Source organism: Nelumbo nucifera, chromosome 2, assembly GCF_055504915.1.
Source record: "Nelumbo nucifera cultivar China Antique chromosome 2, China Antique-T2T, whole genome shotgun sequence".
NCBI lineage: Eukaryota > Viridiplantae > Streptophyta > Magnoliopsida > Proteales > Nelumbonaceae > Nelumbo > Nelumbo nucifera.
In genome coordinates this window covers 49329804-49349366 of record NC_142650.1, presented here as the reverse complement: position 1 = coordinate 49349366, position 19563 = coordinate 49329804, and the positions used below count along the sequence as shown (strand labels likewise).

At 37.6% G+C, this 19563-nt stretch overlaps 2 protein-coding genes and 1 long non-coding RNA gene across 4 annotated transcripts; 2 read left to right on the top strand and 1 right to left on the bottom strand.

The window, feature by feature from the left end:
* The first annotated feature begins 7668 nt into the window (after window positions 1-7668).
* On the top strand, window positions 7669-9762 carry LOC104601040 (xyloglucan galactosyltransferase MUR3-like). The gene has a single exon (XM_010264222.3). It carries the CDS (start codon window positions 7779-7781, stop codon window positions 9513-9515), a length of 1737 nt encoding a protein of 578 aa, XP_010262524.1. The 5' UTR covers window positions 7669-7778; the 3' UTR covers window positions 9516-9762.
* A 1151-nt stretch (window positions 9763-10913) lies between these two features.
* LOC104601039 (protein IWS1 homolog 1-like) lies at window positions 10914-16138 on the bottom strand. 2 transcript variants are annotated; one of them, XM_019198420.2, is made up of 12 exons: window positions 15258-15662; window positions 14712-15165; window positions 14396-14515; window positions 14024-14244; window positions 13777-13906; window positions 13609-13671; window positions 13442-13519; window positions 12951-13042; window positions 12753-12818; window positions 12479-12632; window positions 11330-11427; window positions 11125-11205 (listed from the first exon to the last, which is right to left on the bottom strand). In XM_019198420.2, the coding sequence occupies exons 1-11, from the start codon at window positions 15275-15277 to the stop codon at window positions 11332-11334; spliced, it is 1494 nt and encodes a 497-aa protein (XP_019053965.1). In that variant the 5' UTR covers window positions 15278-15662; the 3' UTR covers window positions 11125-11205; window positions 11330-11331. The 2 variants fall into 2 exon arrangements, with proteins under 2 accessions (XP_010262523.1, XP_019053965.1); XM_010264221.3 differs by having other exon boundaries at window positions 10914-11427; window positions 15258-16138.
* A 2148-nt stretch (window positions 16139-18286) lies between these two features.
* LOC148802194 (uncharacterized) lies at window positions 18287-19172 on the top strand. The gene is made up of 2 exons (XR_016082278.1): window positions 18287-18524; window positions 18650-19172. It is a non-coding gene; the product is annotated as an uncharacterized LOC148802194 (long non-coding RNA).
* The last annotated feature ends 391 nt before the right edge of the window (window positions 19173-19563 follow it).

Here is a 19563-nt window from a genome sequence, read left to right as displayed (position 1 = left end):
TGGTGAGCTCCTTGGGGTTGTCAGGTTGGCGCCTGTGTCAGGCCGCCAGGTCGGTGCCTGGGCTAGGCCGCCAGGTCGTGCCTGGGCCAGGCCGCCAGCTCGTGCTAGGGCCAGGTCGCGCCAAGGCCAAGCTGCCAGCTCGTGCCAGGGCCAGGTCGCGTCAGGGGCAGGCTGCCAGCTCATGCCAGGGCTAGACTGCTAGGCCGCGCCTGTGCCAGGCTACACCTGGTGGGACACCATCAACTTAGCAAATGCAAGTTGTTGCTAAAGTGGTTCCGGGTGTCACTTAGTTGTTCTGAGGTGCCAAATGTCATAATCTCATTGGAGGGCTAAATCCGCCCTCATCAGAAACTTTATGGAAACTTTTTTTTTACCCATCGTCAACTAATGTATTGTTTGGGACCAAAATCGATTCTACATCATAGCCATATTAGCAATTCAAAAATAATTGATTATTTTACAATTTGGTTGGTTGATTTCTGATAAATCAATTAACCGATCAAAAATTGATAATTAAAATTAGACTTGAAAAGAAAATTCACCAAACCGCAAAATTACTACCAAACAAAAGATGAAAGGATGGTGATTTCTCTTTTTCAGGCCAATTCTGATTCTTTTTGGATGATGTGAAATTTAATATGGATGGGAGAGATAATTTCTATAAAAAAAAACACTATGATAATCACAACCAAATAAATACATATCTAAATTTTTTGAGAAATCAGCTAACAGCAATGGTACTAAAACAAACAATTTCTCTGGTTTTTGAAAAATCAGTGATTTATGAGAAATTTCATCCGAGAAATCATCATCAACCCCAAACTCACTATACTTTTAATGGGGAAGATGTAGTGATTTACTTATTCATTAGGGATTCAAGGGTGTAGTGTATTTTGAAAATTGAGACCATCATTGACTCTAGCAGTCTATCTAGTCAACAAAATATTCGCCCATTTCTCTCTCTATCTATATAGATATTATCAAGTCTGATTCGGGCTTGGCTTGGGCTTTTTTAGAAAGTCCGAGTCCATAAGCCTAAAATAATGTTTAAGCCCGACTGAGAATGGACTGGGCTAGACTGGCCCTTTGGGCCACCCTGCCTATGAATAGGTAGGTATGCTTCTCATGAATCTTATTGGTTAGGGTGTTTAAGTATGAAAAAAAAATCTGCATTTGAAGACCAAGTAGACTACCAGCCTTGATTTTTGGATCATAGTGAAATTGATGTTTCTTCTCTTTGAATATGGATATGAAGGATATTATAATTTTATTAAAAAGTTTTAAAATGTTGAAAAAAAAGAATAAGCACAATTAATGAGTGACAAATGGTGATTCAATCACTTAATAGTTAGAGCAAAATTCTAAAATATAGGTTGGACTATCACAAGAACAATCAAAACAAATACTTAAAAAGGATTACGAATTATCTGAATAGTGGTGTTTTACCAAAAAAAAGAAAAAAAAGGATTTGTGTGCAGGCATAAGTGGCTATGTTTCAGACTTTAGTTTTCTAGATGCCACTAACCTCTGCCATGATTGACCCCGCAACACTTAGCACTTAGGGTGCGTTTGGTTCATGGGAATAGATGTCTGGAATCATAGCCAACCGTTATGGCCATTCGGGCCCAGGAATGTGATTCTCATTTCTCCTCTCTATTTTTTTTTTTTTTTGGGACAGAAAAAGCCCTTATTTCCTATTCAACCAAAGACCCAAACGTTTCCCAAGCCTTCCTCCAACATCGACTGCCGATAACCACCACCTCTGGTGAGGTAAGACCAGTTGCCGGTTGACCGTCCTTCCCCTGTATGGCTTATCCCCTTTCTTCTTCCTCTTCTTCTTTCTCTCCCTCTTCCTCCTCCCCTGTATCGCCATTGCCGCTGCTAATACCGTCGGCGCTACTATTTCTATTGGATCATCCTGTTCTGCCATTGGATCACCTCACTATTTGTTTTCTTTTTGCAGGTGCCCCACATCCTAACCTTACATGGTCAATCCGAAATCAGATTATTGAGCATTGCCAAGCTTCAAAGAATAATTGCTTGTTTCTCAAATGTGACTTCAGGGGAAGCAAGTGCCAACATCCAAGCAATGTGATGAAGTTGTTTCAAAACTCCATCTTCTTCTATTTACAACCTCGATGAGATTCATATACTCGCAGATCAGCTTTTGATTTGATTTTGGCTGGGTGTATACCAGTCTTTTTCCACCAGGGTCTGCAAATACACAGAATGAAATCAAGGCCAAAAAAGTCAGCAAAGAGGAAAAAGCTGCTTAGCATTGCTGAAGAGAAGGTTAGAGCTATGAGAGAGGAAGTGATGTGGCTGATTCCAAGATTGATTTATGGAGACCATTGAAGATGCTTTTGATGTAATTGTTCAAGAAATGATTGACAGGGCTAATAGAATCAGAAATGAGGTTAAAGATGGAATGAATTCTTAGATGAATTGTCCAGAGATTAAGCTGGAAGTACAATTTGTTTGCGACAGTAGAAAAGCATGAGTGGGATCCTTTTTTTCTCAGATGAAGGTGTGAGCTCTAGTTAGAGAAGGAAAAACAAGATGAAAAAATAAACATGGTTGTAAAGAGAGAATAGACTAGGCAGAATCAATTTTTCTGCTCACTTGGAGCAAAAACACTGTAGCTATTGATAAGCTTGCATATAGAAATGAATTAAATTACAGAAATTATCAATTCTCCCAAGGCTCGGACCACGGACCAACCTGATATGGGCCCATGCGGGCTCGGGCCGTGGGCCAAACAGTGTAGTTATTGATACCTCTACTAGTAATAATAGCAACCAAACTAACAAGAAAAAAAAAAAAAGAACATTAGGATGAAATTAGATTTCATCCTTATAAAACTTTCTTCACATAATCCCTTACAGCCATGCATTGAAAATATCTCTATACTTGTATGTTTTTTGATTTTTTCATGGGAAGAGATTCCCAATGCATGGTGCAAGGGCTGTGAGGACAAAAATCCGATTTCATCCTGGATTGGGTTAATTTTGATTTAATCCAAAGTTTTGAGAGAACCATATTAGTTATATGCTCAAATAAAATCAGGTAATCAGGGCTGCTATGCATTTATCCAAGTCTTTATACATACTATGACATCATACAAAAATGAATCCCATCCATACTAGCTGAAAAGTGCTAACTAAACAAAACAGAGTTGTCATTGATGATAGAAATCGAAGTGTATATTGCTATAGATAAGAAAGATTGTCAAAACCATATTCTGGTCGTCTCAGCAGCCAGGCATGCCAGCGGACAAAATTCGTCATGTTTGGTAACAGGGATATAGGGGTGACAGCTTATAATTGCTTAAGGAACTGGACCATGTCAGGACACCCTTGGCTGAGATTTGTTGCTTGAAGCTACTTCTTTCTTTGCTATTTTTAATTGATGCAACCTTCCATTTATTTGCAATCAACTGGAATATTTAATGCGCTAATCCTACTGGGGTTTAACATTAGGAAAAGGATGGAAAAGACAAAGCCAAAATAAGGGAGAAGCCAGACGAGACATAATAAGCATTTTTAAAAGCATTTATAAGTCCAGGGTGCATTCTCACTATAAAATTACAAAAAAATATGGAGATGACATCCAACCTCACTCAAGGTCGTCGAGGACCACAATGAAGGTGGACGAAAAAAGAGGGCTTTCATTTGCTTAATTGCAAAGGTCATCTCTGCAGTATATAGCAGCCATGAACGACAATGCCAAACCTTTTCTAAGAAGAGTTTCTCGTCGACTGCATTGAGTAATTGTCTAGTTTTGAAAGACATTAGGCATGTATATCCTTTTAGCCATCTATCTCCAAACTAACAAGAGAGATTTTTGGGCCATTAATTCTTAACTGGGAATCCTTTAATGGTAAGTCCTGAATTAATCCTTCTAAACTAGACAAGTGAACCATGTGGATGCTTATAAATAATCCAACTTCTTTAATATTTATAGCCTCAAAGAAAGAGGAATCCTCGACCTTTAATTTCCATTAAAAATGGAGATGACCCGATAATGTGAAACTTAATTAAGGCATGGCTATATGAACTAATTAACATGTCACAAAGAAAGAGCACAGGCTGTGTAGCGTGGACAAACAAAGTTTTCATAACTTCAGACATTCATGAACAAAGCATTAAAGCTTCATCTATCTATATCTTTATTATGTGAAGGGGGAGATGATGAATCCTCTCACCTCAATACTCACATGGGTCACTTTCTTCTATTTCTTCACACATGGTTTATTTATTTTTATAATATAACTTTTTTAATCTTAATTCTATCTGTCAAAATCCTTCCCTCCATTAAATCCTTCTTGCTCTCTTCTTAAATCTCGATTGTTAACCCTTCCTTCTTGGCTCTCACTAATAAAGTAGTGGTTTAAATTAAATGGGTCTACTTGGGTTAAGGGCCAACTCAAACTCCAAATTTAATTATCAACCCAACCCCATGATTGAAGGTATCAATACTCTTCTACATTTATTTTCACATTTGACTGAATGGAAGAGGTGATACTTCCTATTTTTAGGGGCTGTTGCCTGTTTGGTACAGTGGTGATGCCTTACACTTGCATTTTGGGTTGATTAATACAAACTTGTGATAGAGATTTTTCTACCTAAAATATTTTGAGTTAATTAATATAAATTCTTGTTTCTAGCTAAAACCTCAAATTTACCATTTCAATTATAATTAGTCACACATATGTATTTTTTTTCCAGTGTTTAGAAAACACCGGCCGATCGAACTGTGACTTAGGGCATTGACAGGTTTGGTCACACCCCAATAACCGGACTTGCTCAAAACCCACTGAAAACTAGCTGATCAGCCGGTTTAACCAGAAAACTGGTGAACCAATCCCGATATGATGAAACCACCCGAGTTCATACATAAGTGAAATTTTAAAATGTTGTTGCCAAAAATTGAACCCCAAGGCTTTTTATTTTTACGGATTATTTAATTACCACTAATCCACTTCTTTACTTATGCTAATTAATGAATATTTATTATATATATTACATAATTATGTACGTATTTTAAAGAAAATGTAAGTTAAAAGACTTGAACCCTAGTCATTTGCTTTAAAAATTAAGAAGCTTACCATCCATCCACCATATTTAAAAAAATTAAAGGTGGTAAAATATATTATATATAGTATTTATATGACCCACAGTACATATATGTATATGTCATGTCATCACGGTTCGTCGAACCTCTGACCTATGAACCTTTCCCTTTTCCGGTTCTCTGAATATTGATTTTTTTTAGTTAAAATGACACTGATATATGATGTATCAACCCACTCCAAAAAAGAAAAAAAGAAAACTCCCTAATGATATTAAGCTTTGAACATCTACACATTCCATAATTCCTAGTTCATATTTAAAACTATAACTAACCCAACTCAGTATGGACTCGCGATGGTTTGGGAGGATGATCCAGGTTTGAAGGCCTTCTCAGTTCTCACTCATGTTCTGCACTTTTTATCTTTTATTTTGGTAGCATTGCATAATTGAATACCATTACAATCATAAAACTAGTATTTTTTTCTTTGACCTTTTGTTTTAACATAAATACTAGTTACATAATATCATCTGTTTTACTTATATCTCATAATTACTTGAACACTAAAACAATCGTCGAACCATATTCTTTTTTTTTTTTTAAACTTCCATAGTCCTCATACACGTTTTATTAATCGGCAGACACATAAAAATCCTTTTCTAGAGACTCTTACCAACTTCCTATTCAACCCCAATAAAAACCAAGTTTAAGTTATAGAGCTTCTATAGAGTGTCATAGTGGAACTCAACTCTTTAAGAAGCTTTTGCCATTAAGAGAGTTGTAACCTCTTGAATTATTTGCTAAAAGGCAAAGTAATAAGCCATTCAATTCAGCCGACTCAGTTGTCAAAGAGCCTCAAATTAGATTATTTATTCACTTGCCATAAGAGGAATATCTGCCACCTTGGCTATGTCTATTAAATGAAGAAAATAATCAAAATATTACTCTCTTGTTTTCTTTCTTTGGAGGGCTGTATGTGCATGCCCAGATTGAATCCGTCTTGAGCTTTCTGCTAATGGGAGCTGGTTTATGACCGTCGCTTTCCTGAAACACAACATGCCTGAAAAAGAAATAGAAAACATTAAAACCACTTCCCATCAAAGCCCATTAATCTTGACCATTGAATCTTTTCTGTTTTTTCTTTTATTTATATTTTTTGGATGAATACCATTCAATTATTTGCCCCCGTTCCATCAATCTCTTTTGTTCATTTCTTAAGCCAAGAAAATTTGAATTTAATTTGAGTCCAGAGTCTCCAGACAATGGATATAAGCTGTATAACGCCCATAGGTCTTACCAATTGCTTTCTTTTGAGATAAATCTGAAACAGAAATGGTTTAGAAAGTCCAACCCCATTAAAATAAAGGAATAAGACACTCATCCACGACGAGCGCCTGTTTTAGTTCCCAAGTATATTACACTTTACGTACATTGCTAGAATCTGCATGCACATACACAATACAAGGAAATATAAAATTTACGATCACTTTCACTATCCTCCTCTCGTCTTCATGACTTCATTTGGTAGGTCCCCAATGAGGTTTAAACTCACAAGTTTCAGCCGTAGGATTCGTTGACCTGCGATATTCTCTGGTCTAATTTGGTGCAACCTAGCGTGAACCTATAAAATTGCGTCCGTCCATGTTCTAGCCCTAGGATCCGTTGACTTCTTAATCTGATCTATTGGGTCATTGGGTGCAGAGATACACTTGATGAGCAACCCACGAGTTTAAAAAACGAGAAGCTACGTGTGGGATTAAGCTTGAGTTTGTTTTTAAGAACTAATTAGGACAACATAATGATAGGATTAGTTGCCTAATTAATGATTTTTGGAGGACAAAATTAGTATCATATATAGTATGTTTGCCCATGTGCAAATTTTTTCCAAGTTTCTTAAGAAAATAGTTAGAATATTCTTCTTTCAAGTTACAAGTTATGATCTGTGTCACACCTTAATATTACAAAGAGTGCGCCTTAAAAACTTCAACCAGCTCTCTTCCTTTGTTTCCACTCAGAAATCAGAAGTCGGATCCTATGTATGAAGTTGTACATTTTTGATATGGGTCAGGATCATCTATTCATAGCTTCATAGATGCATCCTGTTTTGTGTTAATTGTCTATAAACTCTGTCATCTCTTAATTAAGACGATACTATCATGTGCTAATCACGTGTCTTCAACCCATCATCAAGCATGGTTAATTGAAAAATAAAATTTAGTAGCTCAGCCCCTTCAATTGTCTTTACTTACACGTGGACAGTCCAACTTCTACTGTTTGCCTAAAACATGCATGTAGAGATAAACATAGACGTTCACGTCCTTATAAACAACAGAATGAAGAAACTTTGAAACTACTTTTCGAGTTTCAGTGGCTTCATAAGTCTAGTCCCCACGCAAAAACAGGCTATTCCTAGTTTCTGCCTGCGGTTCAGACTTCAGACAACCTTCTATTTATATTGTTTTCTCACATTTCCACTTTCTATTAGTTTTCTCTTCTTTTCTTAATCTGAAGATTCTGAACTCTTCGGTTGGCTCTACCCAAGATATACATATATGGTATATCTCTCCCCTCTAAAACCTCGGTTTTATTCTACTTTCTAACTCTATTATTAAGGCATATATATAAATAGATGTATTGATGGGGCGAGATATGTAGTTGGGCTTGACCTCCCAAAGAATCAACGGAGCGGATCACCACACCGGGAGCAAATGGAGAAATCGATCGTCCTAAGGTGTCGAAGTCCATTATGGTTCGTCATCTCTACCGCCTTTGTCTTTTGGTGCTTCTTATTTTACTTCAATTCTTCGGCTTTAAGAAGTAGCGGGAACGAGTACCTGTACGCGTTCCTCTTCCGAGGTTCGAAACTATTGCTTGTTGCAGACAACAATCACGTCGAACCTGTAAATCAACCATTTCTAATGGATGATAGAGTACAACCTGTTGTCCAATTACCCGGTACAGTGGATTTGTCTGAACACTCCAGAGAAGATGAGCCTGTTAAGGAACCATCTATCGCTCAAGAGAGTACTGGAATACAAGCTGTAAGCAGAGTAACGATCATAGAGAATGTCGAAGCAAAGTCTTCCAGCAACGTATCTTCTGCAGAGGACAGGGTGGATCAGCCGGGTGACAAAGCAGATTCCGATACGTGCTCAGGTCGCTACATTTATGTATACGATCTCCCTGGTCGTTTCAATGCTGACATTCTCAGGGACTGTCTGTCCCTGAATCTATGGACTGACATGTGCAAGTACCTGGCAAATTTCGGACTGGGTCCCCAGCTCGCCGACTCTGGAAGGGTCTTCTCCAGCACGAGTTGGTATGCCACGGATCAATTCTCGTTGGATGTGATCTTCAATAGCAGGATGAAACAATACGAGTGCTTAACAAATGATTCGTCCTTGGCTTCTGCAATCTTCGTACCCTTCTATGCGGGTCTTGACGTTGGCCGTTACCTTTGGCGGTACAATACCTCGGTGCGTGATTCCACTTCTCTTGCTCTTATGAAGTGGCTAGCAGAGAGACCCGAATGGAAGGTTTTGGGGGGACGAGATCACTTCCTGCTTGCAGGAAGGACCACGTGGGACTTCAGGAGGATGACAGAAGAGGACTCTGGTTGGGGCAACAAGCTCATGTTCTTGCCTGAAGCCAAGAACATGACTATGTTAGTGATTGAATCGAGCCCTCTTCACAGGAATGATTTCGCGATACCTTACCCAACATTTTTCCACCCTAAAAGAGATGATGAGGTCTTTCAATGGCAGAACAGGATGAGGAGGGTTAAGAGGCGTCACTTGTTTTCTTTCGTAGGTGCCCCACGTCCCAGTCTTTCAGGGTCGATACGGGGGAAGATTATCGACCAATGCCTATCTTCAAAGGGGAAGTGCCGGTTGTTGAATTGTGACGCTGGGTGGAAGAGTTGCCACAGCCCAAGTAGTGTGATGAAGATGTTCCAGAACTCTGTCTTCTGTTTACAACCACCTGGAGACTCGTATTCTCGGAAATCGGCGTTTGATTCGATGTTGGCTGGCTGTATACCAGTCTTCTTCCATCCAGGGTCTGCATACGTGCAGTATTTGTGGCATTTGCCCAAGGATTATACAAAATACTCTGTATTTATCTCGGAGAATGATGTTAAAGAAGGGAGGGTCAGCATAAGGGAGAAGCTGCTTCAGATTCCTAATGAGGAGGTGAGAGCTAAGAGGGAGGAAGTGATACGGTTGATTCCAAGACTGATATATGCAGATTCAAGGTCAAGATTGAAGACCACTGAAGATGCCTTTGATTTAACCATCAAGGGAGTGATTGACAGGGTTGATAGAATCAGAAAGGAGATCAGCGATGGGGTCAACTCTGATATAGATTATCCAGAAGTGTACACCTGGAAGTATAATTTGTTTGGGACGGTGGAGAAACATGATTGGGATCCTTTCTTCCCTAGCTAAAAAAACAAAAAAGGTAACAAGGAATATCGTGCATACCGAAACACTTTTCCAGTTCTTATATTGGTTTGGTGAGTTTGTTTATGAATTGTATCTAGAAATCAACATTGGATCCAGTCGTAACTCGTAAGTGTTTCTCTGTAAGGAAGGGTTAGATTGGTAATACCACTAGAGGGTGTTTCTCAACGTAAATTGTTTTTCTTGTTACGAATTTCAAAAACAAAATAAAATCAGTTGGTTTGAAAACAAATCACACGTGAAATATGTTTTTGGTTATATATGTGTTTTTTGTTTTCAAAACTAAAACAAAACACTTAGTCTTGAATTTATAGTTTAAAGAATATAACTTCATCTAGTTATTTAATATCATGTTGCATAAATTATATAATTTATATACTACAAAATTTGTTTGTATTTTAAAAATATCATTTTGATTATTTTAAAGTGTTTTTTTTCTTTTTGAAACAAAGCCACCTTATTTTTTCTTTTCCAATATATATATATATGTGTTCAATACTTCAAAAATCAAGAACATGTTGTCTGTTACTTTGTTCCTTTCATTTCTTGGCTGATGTGACAATTTGAAAAATATTTATGTTGTAGAATCAGGAATGCACCCTAAGGGGGCGTTTGACAATGTGGCGAATTTATTTTCTAAAACAAAATCAGCTGCACATCGACATCAGCAAAACTGTATTGTTTTTTTCTTGACCTGGCAGGTGTATTTGTTTTTGTTTTAGAAAACAAACCCATTCACATCGTCTGACACCCACTAAATAAACATATTGTCCCAATACATAATCCCAATAGCCATTACAGTCATACATCAAAAACATCTCCCTTGTCCTTCATTGCATGATGCACGGCTGCAATCGCTGTTGCAACCGTGTTAAGACCAGTTCCGAAAGAGTAAACCCCTTAAATCCATTCGGTGCACTGTTTTTACTCAATGTACTTTGTCAATGGGAGCTTAAGTTAACCCGACTACACAAACTATTGTAATAGAACGTATGAAGCCAAGAAGAAACTGAAAAAACTTAAAATTCCTGGCGCAAGGTGAGATATAACTAGGCCACGTGAGGGACCACGCATCATCCAAAGCCTTCTAGCGAGTCAGCGGTTCAGCTTACCTTCAACCAGGGGTGGACCGGGTGGCGAGTGGCGAGCTTTGGTTGGCAAGTCCAAATCGAGAAAATGGGGAGACATGAGTTGGTAATGCACGGGTATAGGTCATACCTAATACGTCATACGTGTTAAAGCAACCCAGCCCAAGCCAGACAACTGCCCAATCTTGATAGAAAATGTCAAAATGGCATAGCTGCACTTCTTTATTGTAATTCTGATTTCTGATTCTCTCCCCTCCCGTACAAACTCCATCCATATCATTGTAAAACAAACCCGTACCATACAATCTGCATTGTTGTGAGATTATTTTGTATCTTTGTATTCCAACAAGTTCGATTTTCTTTGACAGGTGTGAACCTTTTATATCATGTAATGGCAAATGAACAAACTTCCCAAGGGACTTTGGACTGACTGCCTTTGAGTTTGAGCAGGATCAGCTAGCTTGATTACTCCTTCCAGGAGTAAACAGAACAGCTTAAGAAGAGAATTTCGCTTAACCCTCTAATCTTTCAATTCATTCAGTATATCCCTAAACAATATGAGGCTGCCATCCATAAGACAAGCGATTCTGCGGTGGATGCAAAACAATACACAATCCATCAATGGGTTTTCCGAGCTGTCGCATAATAGCAGTTTCATACCACGTCCATATAATGAATTCTTCATGTTGGCAACTGGCAACTGGTGCTTACATCTAAAAGAATTTGACCATGCCACGACCCTCCACGCTGAGCTTTGTTGCTTGAAGCTGCTTCTTTGGAGCTTTCAACTGTTGCAATTTCTTATTCATCTGCAAGGAAAGGAACAACTAGCCTTGTCGGAATATATGGGAAAGACAATACCAAAAAGGATCATATATCAAAAATAAAAAACAAGAACGGGTTGTGGAATTTCTGTATGTATTGATTTTGTGGGATATGCATAATACGAATCTCAAAGGTTTAAGTTCTAGATAGTCATATCATTTGCATTGTTCAGCACAACTCATTGAGATGAGATGTTCTGGAAGTAATAGGGAACACCTCTATCCTCTGAATGAGCCATGAATTATCCAAAATTGATGGTCCATTCAGAATCTTCCCAAGATGTTCTTCTATGCGTACAAGCATAAGTAGTCTACGAAGAAAATGTTGTTAATTAACCAAAAATGGTAAATTCTGCTTTCTTAACTCAATTTTACCTACAACTATAAACTCTCTCCTATAATTTGATGACCCTTTTTTTGCCCCAATAAGCTAGTAAAAAGAAAATTATCTTTTGACAAAGTATGATATTTATGCATTCAGAGGGAGAGTTTTCCACATAGAGGTAATTGCACAGATGTATTACCATCCATAAATCAAACAACGTGTGTCCCCCTATACACAGCCATTAAATCAGGTTACAACATTCGGATCAAAATGTATCCTGCCCCTACGACTGCTGAAATGAGAGTTCTTCCATCCTGAGAACTCCCAAAGTAATGCTTGCCTATCTAGTCATGGACAAATGTACTAAAAATACTGTATATTAGAAGAATACCGAAAAAAGTTATATTATAAGAATGTTTTGACTTGTAATGTGGACTTGCATTTGTATCATTTTCTTTTAGTCATTAAATTTATATACAGTAGTATGAAATCTTAGTCTAATTTAAAATATCAAGAACAAATAAACAGTTTATTTAAAACTTGGACTACTCAAAACCGTTTATTTTGCAGTTGATTTCTTGGCATTATTCTTTCTATCGTCAAAGATTGATGCATTAGTTGAATCCATTTCTCATGAATAAACTAAGTATAAGCTGCAAGTGAGATGAATTTTAACATAGAGATATTATCCTTCCATAACTAGAAACAAACCTTCAGTCGGCGCTGATCATAGACAATTTGTTTATTCCGGGCTCTGACTTCATCTGGGTCTATCTTAGATTTGGGACGTAATACAAAATCCATTGGTAGGGCTTCAGGCCTAGAAGCATGCAGCCTAGATGATGATTGACCAGATTTTGGTTCCCTACATTATAATCAAAGAATAATGAGCATCAATACATACATTAGAAGCATCCCAAACAATCATGAACAGCCAATAGATCATTAGCATCATAACTTGCATTATTCTATCATGACAACTTACTGTGAAAATTCAGCCAAATCAAGATCGTCATCTCTAGATTCCAGTCCTGTGTCTTTGGTTACTGGTCTGCAAAGAATAATAATCCAAAATGTAACAAAATTACAAATGACAACAATAAAAGAACAATTCTAGATGACAAAGTAATAACAACAATATAACAATTACAAAGCATAAGAGTGTAAAATATTGGATGAATACTTTTTTGCTGCAGGCCTCCGGAAGGGAACTCTCTCATCATCATAGCTTTTCATGTCCTCAAAACGTGTGCTTTTATTAAATATAGGCCGACTCTGCATTCATTTTTAAGTAGTTAGTGAACTTAGTGCACTCTTTTTCAAATATAAATAGCAAATTAAAATCATCAAATGGTATCCTGAAATCTGTCTCAACCTCTAAGAAACCAAAACATACTCCCAAGTTCAGACTAGTGCTGAATGATCTATAGCAGAAACTATTCTGATTTCTTATTGGGACAACAGCTATTCTAGTTGGAGAACTCACTGAATGGTGGTTTGTTATGGTTTGTTCTTATTATGCCACTCATACCTCTTGCTATAAAACCTCCCCAACCAATGCAATATATCTCTCCACAACAAGACCACAGGAATTTTTTCAAAGGTAATCCAAGGTATGAGGTATGTAATTTTATAACTGATCAAAAAAATATATTTCCATATTTTTCAAAATACCCATTTGTCCACTAAATCCTTAGCAAGTTTCCTGTTAGAAGTGGTCTCTTCATCAGATCTTGACAAAAACATAATGACCTGTGTAAGAAAAAGTATATCATTAGCTATTTTTCTGTATCAAGAATGTAGGAGGGGCATATAATTGCTCCATAAGGCAAAACCCATACCTTTCCAAGGCCACTTTTCTTAAGCTGTTCCCTCCTATCGTATTGATCTAAATCTATAGGAAACTGCATAAGCAAATAAGCAACTCATGTTATGAAGGATCAAGGTTAATCAGACAATGAAATCATAGACATATGCCAATAACAGACGGGGAAGACTACCATACATACATCAGTCAATATCTTCAATATTGCAGTTCGGATATTTATGTTAGGCAAGCTTCCATCGGGCAGGGGCTCAAGCCAGTTCTTTAGAAGTGTTAGTACCCCATGGTCCAAAAACTCTTGTTGAAGTTGCTTCCTGCAAGAAGAGTGTGCAAAGTAATAACAAAGCAATTAGCATTTTTATTTCTTATTTCCTTTTTTCTTTGTGGGGGTGGGGGAGCTCGAGTATTTAGATAATGGATAATGATCTTACTTGGAGAGAACCTCAGTCAGAAGAGGCAACTTCTTGAGTTTATTAATAGCAGGCTTAGACTGTCTGTTGAGTTCTGCATCTTCTTCAGCAGTGACTTCGAGTTCGGCCATGAGATGTTCAACTAGTAAAGCTATTTCCGCAGCACTTTTCTCGCTCTTTTTCTTTTTCTTACCCATCTTGAAGAGTTGTTTGATTTCATCATCCTCTTCACCCTCTTCTGCCTGCCAGAATAATGTAGAAAAGCGATTACAGTAAGAAGGAAACTCAGTAACGCCAATTATACTCTAAATGAGGACAACTTAAATAACACAGAAACAACTTCCGGAAGGTCCAAAAAAGCATTAGTGGAGATGCATTATCTCCCATTGTAACCTGAGGAGCATCACCGGGGGAGCCTGGTTCATTGTCACCGCCATATCTGTCAGCAGGATCCACACCACTATCATCTATGAAGTTATCATCATCCACATTCCTGACACCTTCTTGGTCATCCTAGAGCAATTACAAAAGCGAACTCACAAGATGCAACTTAAAGTTTCGCATTATATCCAAAAAGAAATACAAGCAAACAAAGTACATTAGAGATGGCAAAAGCATTGATTTTATTGGGGGCAACAAAAGGATTGGTAGTTGGGAAAAAAGGATCCAGTGGACTTAGCCGAATTGCAGTTCTGTAGTCATCCCTTACCTCAGAATCTACCCCGGCAATGGTGTCCCACATCTCTTTCATTTCCGGGTCTCCTCCCTGATGATCCCTGGACCTCCTAGCACTCCCGCCCTTCGAGCCCGACTTCAACACCTTCCCAAGCTTACGATCAGACTTCAATTTCTTCTCTTTCTTTCCGCTTCCACCATCCTCGGAAGCCTTCCTCTTACGCGCCGACGGTTCATCATCTGAATCATCCCTCGCAAAGGCATGAAAGTCATCCTCGACCTCAAAATCCGGCGTACTCTCCTTCGCGGTACTCTTTTTGATGAGCCTCTTCCTCGGCCTAGCCTTCAACGCAGAATCGGACTCATGAACTGGGGTCGGCGATCGCTCCCGCCTCCAGTCGTCGTCGAGGTCTTCTGGTTCGAGCGACGGTTCCCTATCGGAAGGCATGTCCGGGTCCATCAAAGGCTCGCCGTCTTCGTCGCGGTACCTGCAACAAGAATCGATGCTCAAAAACCCTAAATTTTCTTCCCACGGAAACGGGAAAAAAACATGAAAATTTTCGGAAATATGAAAGCTTACAGATCGTTTTCGTATCCCATGTTGCTTCTGTGCACTGGTCTCGAGGGACAAGAACTCCGAAAGGAACTATTAACAAAAACAAAACCTTAAACGAGAGTTGAAATCTCAGTTGCGCTGTGCTGTGATGTAGTACTAGTAGAAGGCAGAGAAATCCGAAACAGGGTTAAAAACGCAGACTCGCAGAAGGATTAAGAGGACAAAGAAGAACCCTGACCTCAGATAATTTTAGAGGGCTAAGAGAGTCGATAGATAATCCAGGGTTACTGCAGCCCCTGCTTGAATAAACTAGAAGGGGGTGAAGAATGGAGGGAGAACCGGAGAAGTTGAAAGTTGAAACTAAAGGCAATGTGAACTGTAAGAGCTAGTAAAGCAACTCTGATTGGAGATAGGACTGCAAACGGATCCGATCGAATTGGATATACCAACCCAAATTTTATTCGTTAATATTCGAATTCGGATCGAATCTTTATTTGTCCATTTATATGGATTTGAATTATATTTGACTGCAATCGAGTATTAAATAGCATTAACAAATAAAAATAATATGATGAAAATATTATTATTAACAATAAAAAAATAAATAATATGTATGTATATTCAAATTGGGGCCGAAGTCCACTCCCTCCATATATTTTTACACCTTGCTTCCCATGGCATGAATGCCACATTATCAGAGCGCATTTAGTTAGTAAAGCTTCACCATCCACGGACCAACAATTTTCCCAACCAGTGTTGGAGAAACAAATAGAGGTTCAAATCTATAGGGATAGCAGCACTTGACCCGAACCAAACAAAGCGCATTATTGGACAATAGAAAAAGTCTTCACGTCCTCCACACTCCTGCTGCTAAACTTTGTTAATTCAGCACAAACGGGAAGAGTGTGAGTTAGACACCTCCATACAAAATTCAAGACTCTCAGTGACAAGCATTTAAGATTAAGGGTCCGCCAAACCAAACATTTGGAATTTAACTCTCCAAAGCTCTCCATGAGACTCCCGGGGAAAGCAAAGTTACAAGCAAACAAAATTGATTTATCAATTGCAATAAATTTGTAAGTTGAACTAATGTTTTAAAAAAAGGGAGAATGACCGATCAACCCAGGGTCATAATTTGTAAGCTCAAAGTAAATCCATCTGTTCTCAAGATCATCTATACGAATTGGTAGCAGAACTCTTTCAATGGTGTCAACCGTGGATTGATCAAATATTTCTCTCAGTCAAGTCGACTTCCATGTCACATTCCAGAAGAATGGTCAATGAGTTTTGCCACTCGTTGACATTTGACATTGAGATTTTGAAGACGAGTGAGAGGACGGTTCAGCAGCCATGGATCCTCAAACACTTTATGCTCTACCCATTTCCAATTGACACCCTAGTACCTCCACGGACCTACTCCCTTACACTTAACACTGTATCCCACGCGGCTGAACTTGCATGGGTTAGGGATGAAAAGGGATAGGATCGGATTCGAATAAGGGTATATTTAAATCTGACTTGACATTGTTTATGTTAGATTCGATTTAATCCAAATATTTGATCGAATTTTATAGGATTCAATCTGAATTCGAATCCTATTGAATCTTCGGATCTGATTTGATTCCATTTGTTTTCTTTAAAAATTAATAAAATATCAAAAAGAAAAAAATAAAATATATCAACTTAAATAAAGAAAAAAAAATACAAATATTTTTTAATTATTTTCATTATATATACATATTTTTATAAAAAATAAATAATATAATAAATTTATAAAAATACAATATAAATAATATATTTATAAATAAATAGCATATATATATATATATTATATATTTATAAATATATAACACATTGGACCGGATCTTATTGGATCGGATAGAGAGTGATTGAAATCCGATCTAATCCAAAAATCCAATCAGGGATGATCCAAATTCAACTAAATAGGATCAGATCATGATCCGATCCATTTGCACCCCTAGCATCGGCTTCTTTAATTGACCAATAGGATGTAATGTATCAAAGAGACACTATTACTTCTAATACTATTTACCTACAACTTGTGCTTTTTCCATGAGAAAGTGCTTTTTTAATTTCATGAGAAGAGTTGTATGCTGTAACTTCATCCTCCTCAAGCCCAAACACCCCTTATTCTTAGGGGTAGCAAGTCAATTCCAAGAAATAGAATAGGTGGTCACAATTCATAAAGTAAGATGGTACGACAACAATAGTAGACTTGATCAAAATCCCTCCCTTCACTTTGACCGTATTTTTCTTAAACTAAGCTAAGGCTGCGTTTGTTTGTGATACAAATTGAACCAAGGTATTTATGCACCCCAGTTCGCATTTGTGAGCATTTTTTTAAAACATAAAAAAGTAATGATTATTAAAATAAAATTGCATTTTCTGACACTTTTTTACTTTAAAAAGAAAGTATTATTGTATCTATTTTTTGGATACAAATTTGTATTCATTTGATAATTAACTTTTTGATCAAAGTTGAAGCATTGGAGCATAAGATAGTTGGAGTAGTTAATGATGGGCCCACACCTTTGCACCTATTTCAAACAAACAGGACGAATGCAAAAATAGTTTAAAATATGGATCATGTTTGCATTCATGAACCGAAAAATGGGTAAATATGTAGCGTACATATTTGTGTTTGTATTGAAAACAAATGCAGTCTAACAAAAAATTCCAAACATTGCACCTCCAAGGCCCAGTCATAGGCTTGTTTACCTCGCTAATCACATTCTTGGAGTCATCCTCCAGTAAAGGAGCAGCTTGTATTTCTTTAATAGATCCGAGGTATTCAAAGAGGGTCCTATCTCTTAACTTCCATTTCAATAGCAGAAAGTGGCGAGATCACAACGAGCATGTTTGGTTTCGTTACATTTATTGAAAAAACGGTGCCACCTCAGTGCCATATCAGCATTTGGCGCAATAAATATTTATTGGCTTCAAAACCACTGTTTGGTACGTGCGTTTATTAAAAAACACAAAAAAAACGTTTATGCATTTATTTTTATTGGTTTTCGTGAAAATAGACGCCTGTGCGTTTCATGAAACGCTGTGTTGACATGGATACTACGTGTCTGTTGACGTGTCACCCAATGGTGGTGATCCGGTGCAACCCGGATCTACCATCCCAATATGTTTTCTTCCTCTCTTCGATGACCTAAGTCCTAAAGCACCAGAGGGAGGAGTCTCCACCGCCTCAGAGGAGAACACCCAAGCGACGATCGGAGAGAGGAGTCTTCGCCGGAGGGAGGAGCAGTTTCCGCCGGCAAGGTCTCTGTTTTCTCACTGTCTTCTCTCTGATTTCTCTCTACTTTCTCTCAGTTTTCTCATAACATTTGTTTTTCCTAACTTTCAGCAACATCTCTGGTTTTTATCTCTGTTTTCTTTGATCCCAGGGAGGGAGTTTCTCGTATCTAAAACAATCAAAGGCGAAACAGAGGGTATGTTCTCTGAGATCTAGGGTTATTTTCTATTTTCGTCCATTATTATTATGCTTATGTTATGCTTTGAGTTCATTGGAGTTATAGATTGCAAGTGATTCTATTTTCGTCCGTTAGTAAAAATGACAGAATAAGAGGATGGGGGGCTTTATAAGTGATTCAATTATTTTTCTCAGAAGAAGAGCATAAAACTTGCTTTTTTTAAGATATTTATTGATCTATTTTGAGGTATCATTTAGGTAAAGATATAACACGCCTTAGATCTATTTTATGGAAGTTAACTAATTAATAAAGTTACAGACTCACTTGTGTAATTCAGTACCTTTATATTCAATGAGTAGAGGTGGGAAGTAAGCATAAGATGAAATGTTATTGTTTTAGTGTCGTGATTGTGATATTTGATTCCTGTACTATTATTCAACATTGATATTTTGTTGTCATTTATGAGAGAGAGAGAAGAGGAAATGTTATTGTTTTAGTGTAGGAAATAAGTGTGTTTGCAAAATAAAGGATATAACACATCATCCAATATATCACTAAAAGAAGAGGAAATTGGGACTTGAAATTTACTTGAATTTGGGCTTTGGCGGGCTCAAGCCAAGCCCAAATTGATATACCTTGCCAATTGTATCTTTGTTATTCAAAAGAAAAAAAAAGTGGTCCGATAAAATGTTGGAAAGAAGATAGATATTGGCAACTTTACATTTCAGAAATGTAAAACAATTGTGTTATTTTGCTTAGTTTTATTTTGAATAACATTAATAGCCATCATTCCCTTATAGGTAACAAAGAGAGAGAGAGAGAGAGAGGAAATTGGGACTTGAAATTTACTTGAATTTGGGCTTTGGTAGGCCCAAGCCAAGCCCAAA

Coding starts and splice junctions, on each gene's coding strand:
- LOC104601040 (XM_010264222.3), top strand. CDS start 7,779: ATGGAGAAATCGATCGTCCTAAGGTGTCGAAGTCCATTATGGTTCGTC.
- LOC104601039 (XM_010264221.3), bottom strand. CDS start 15,277: ATGGGATACGAAAACGATCT. Junction 13,043..13,441: donor AGGATTTAGTGGACAAATGG/GTATTTTGAAAA, acceptor AAATGAATGCAG/AGTCGGCCTATATTTAATAA. Junction 12,633..12,752: donor GATTTGGCTGAATTTTCACA/GTAAGTTGTCAT, acceptor ATTATAATGTAG/GGAACCAAAATCTGGTCAAT.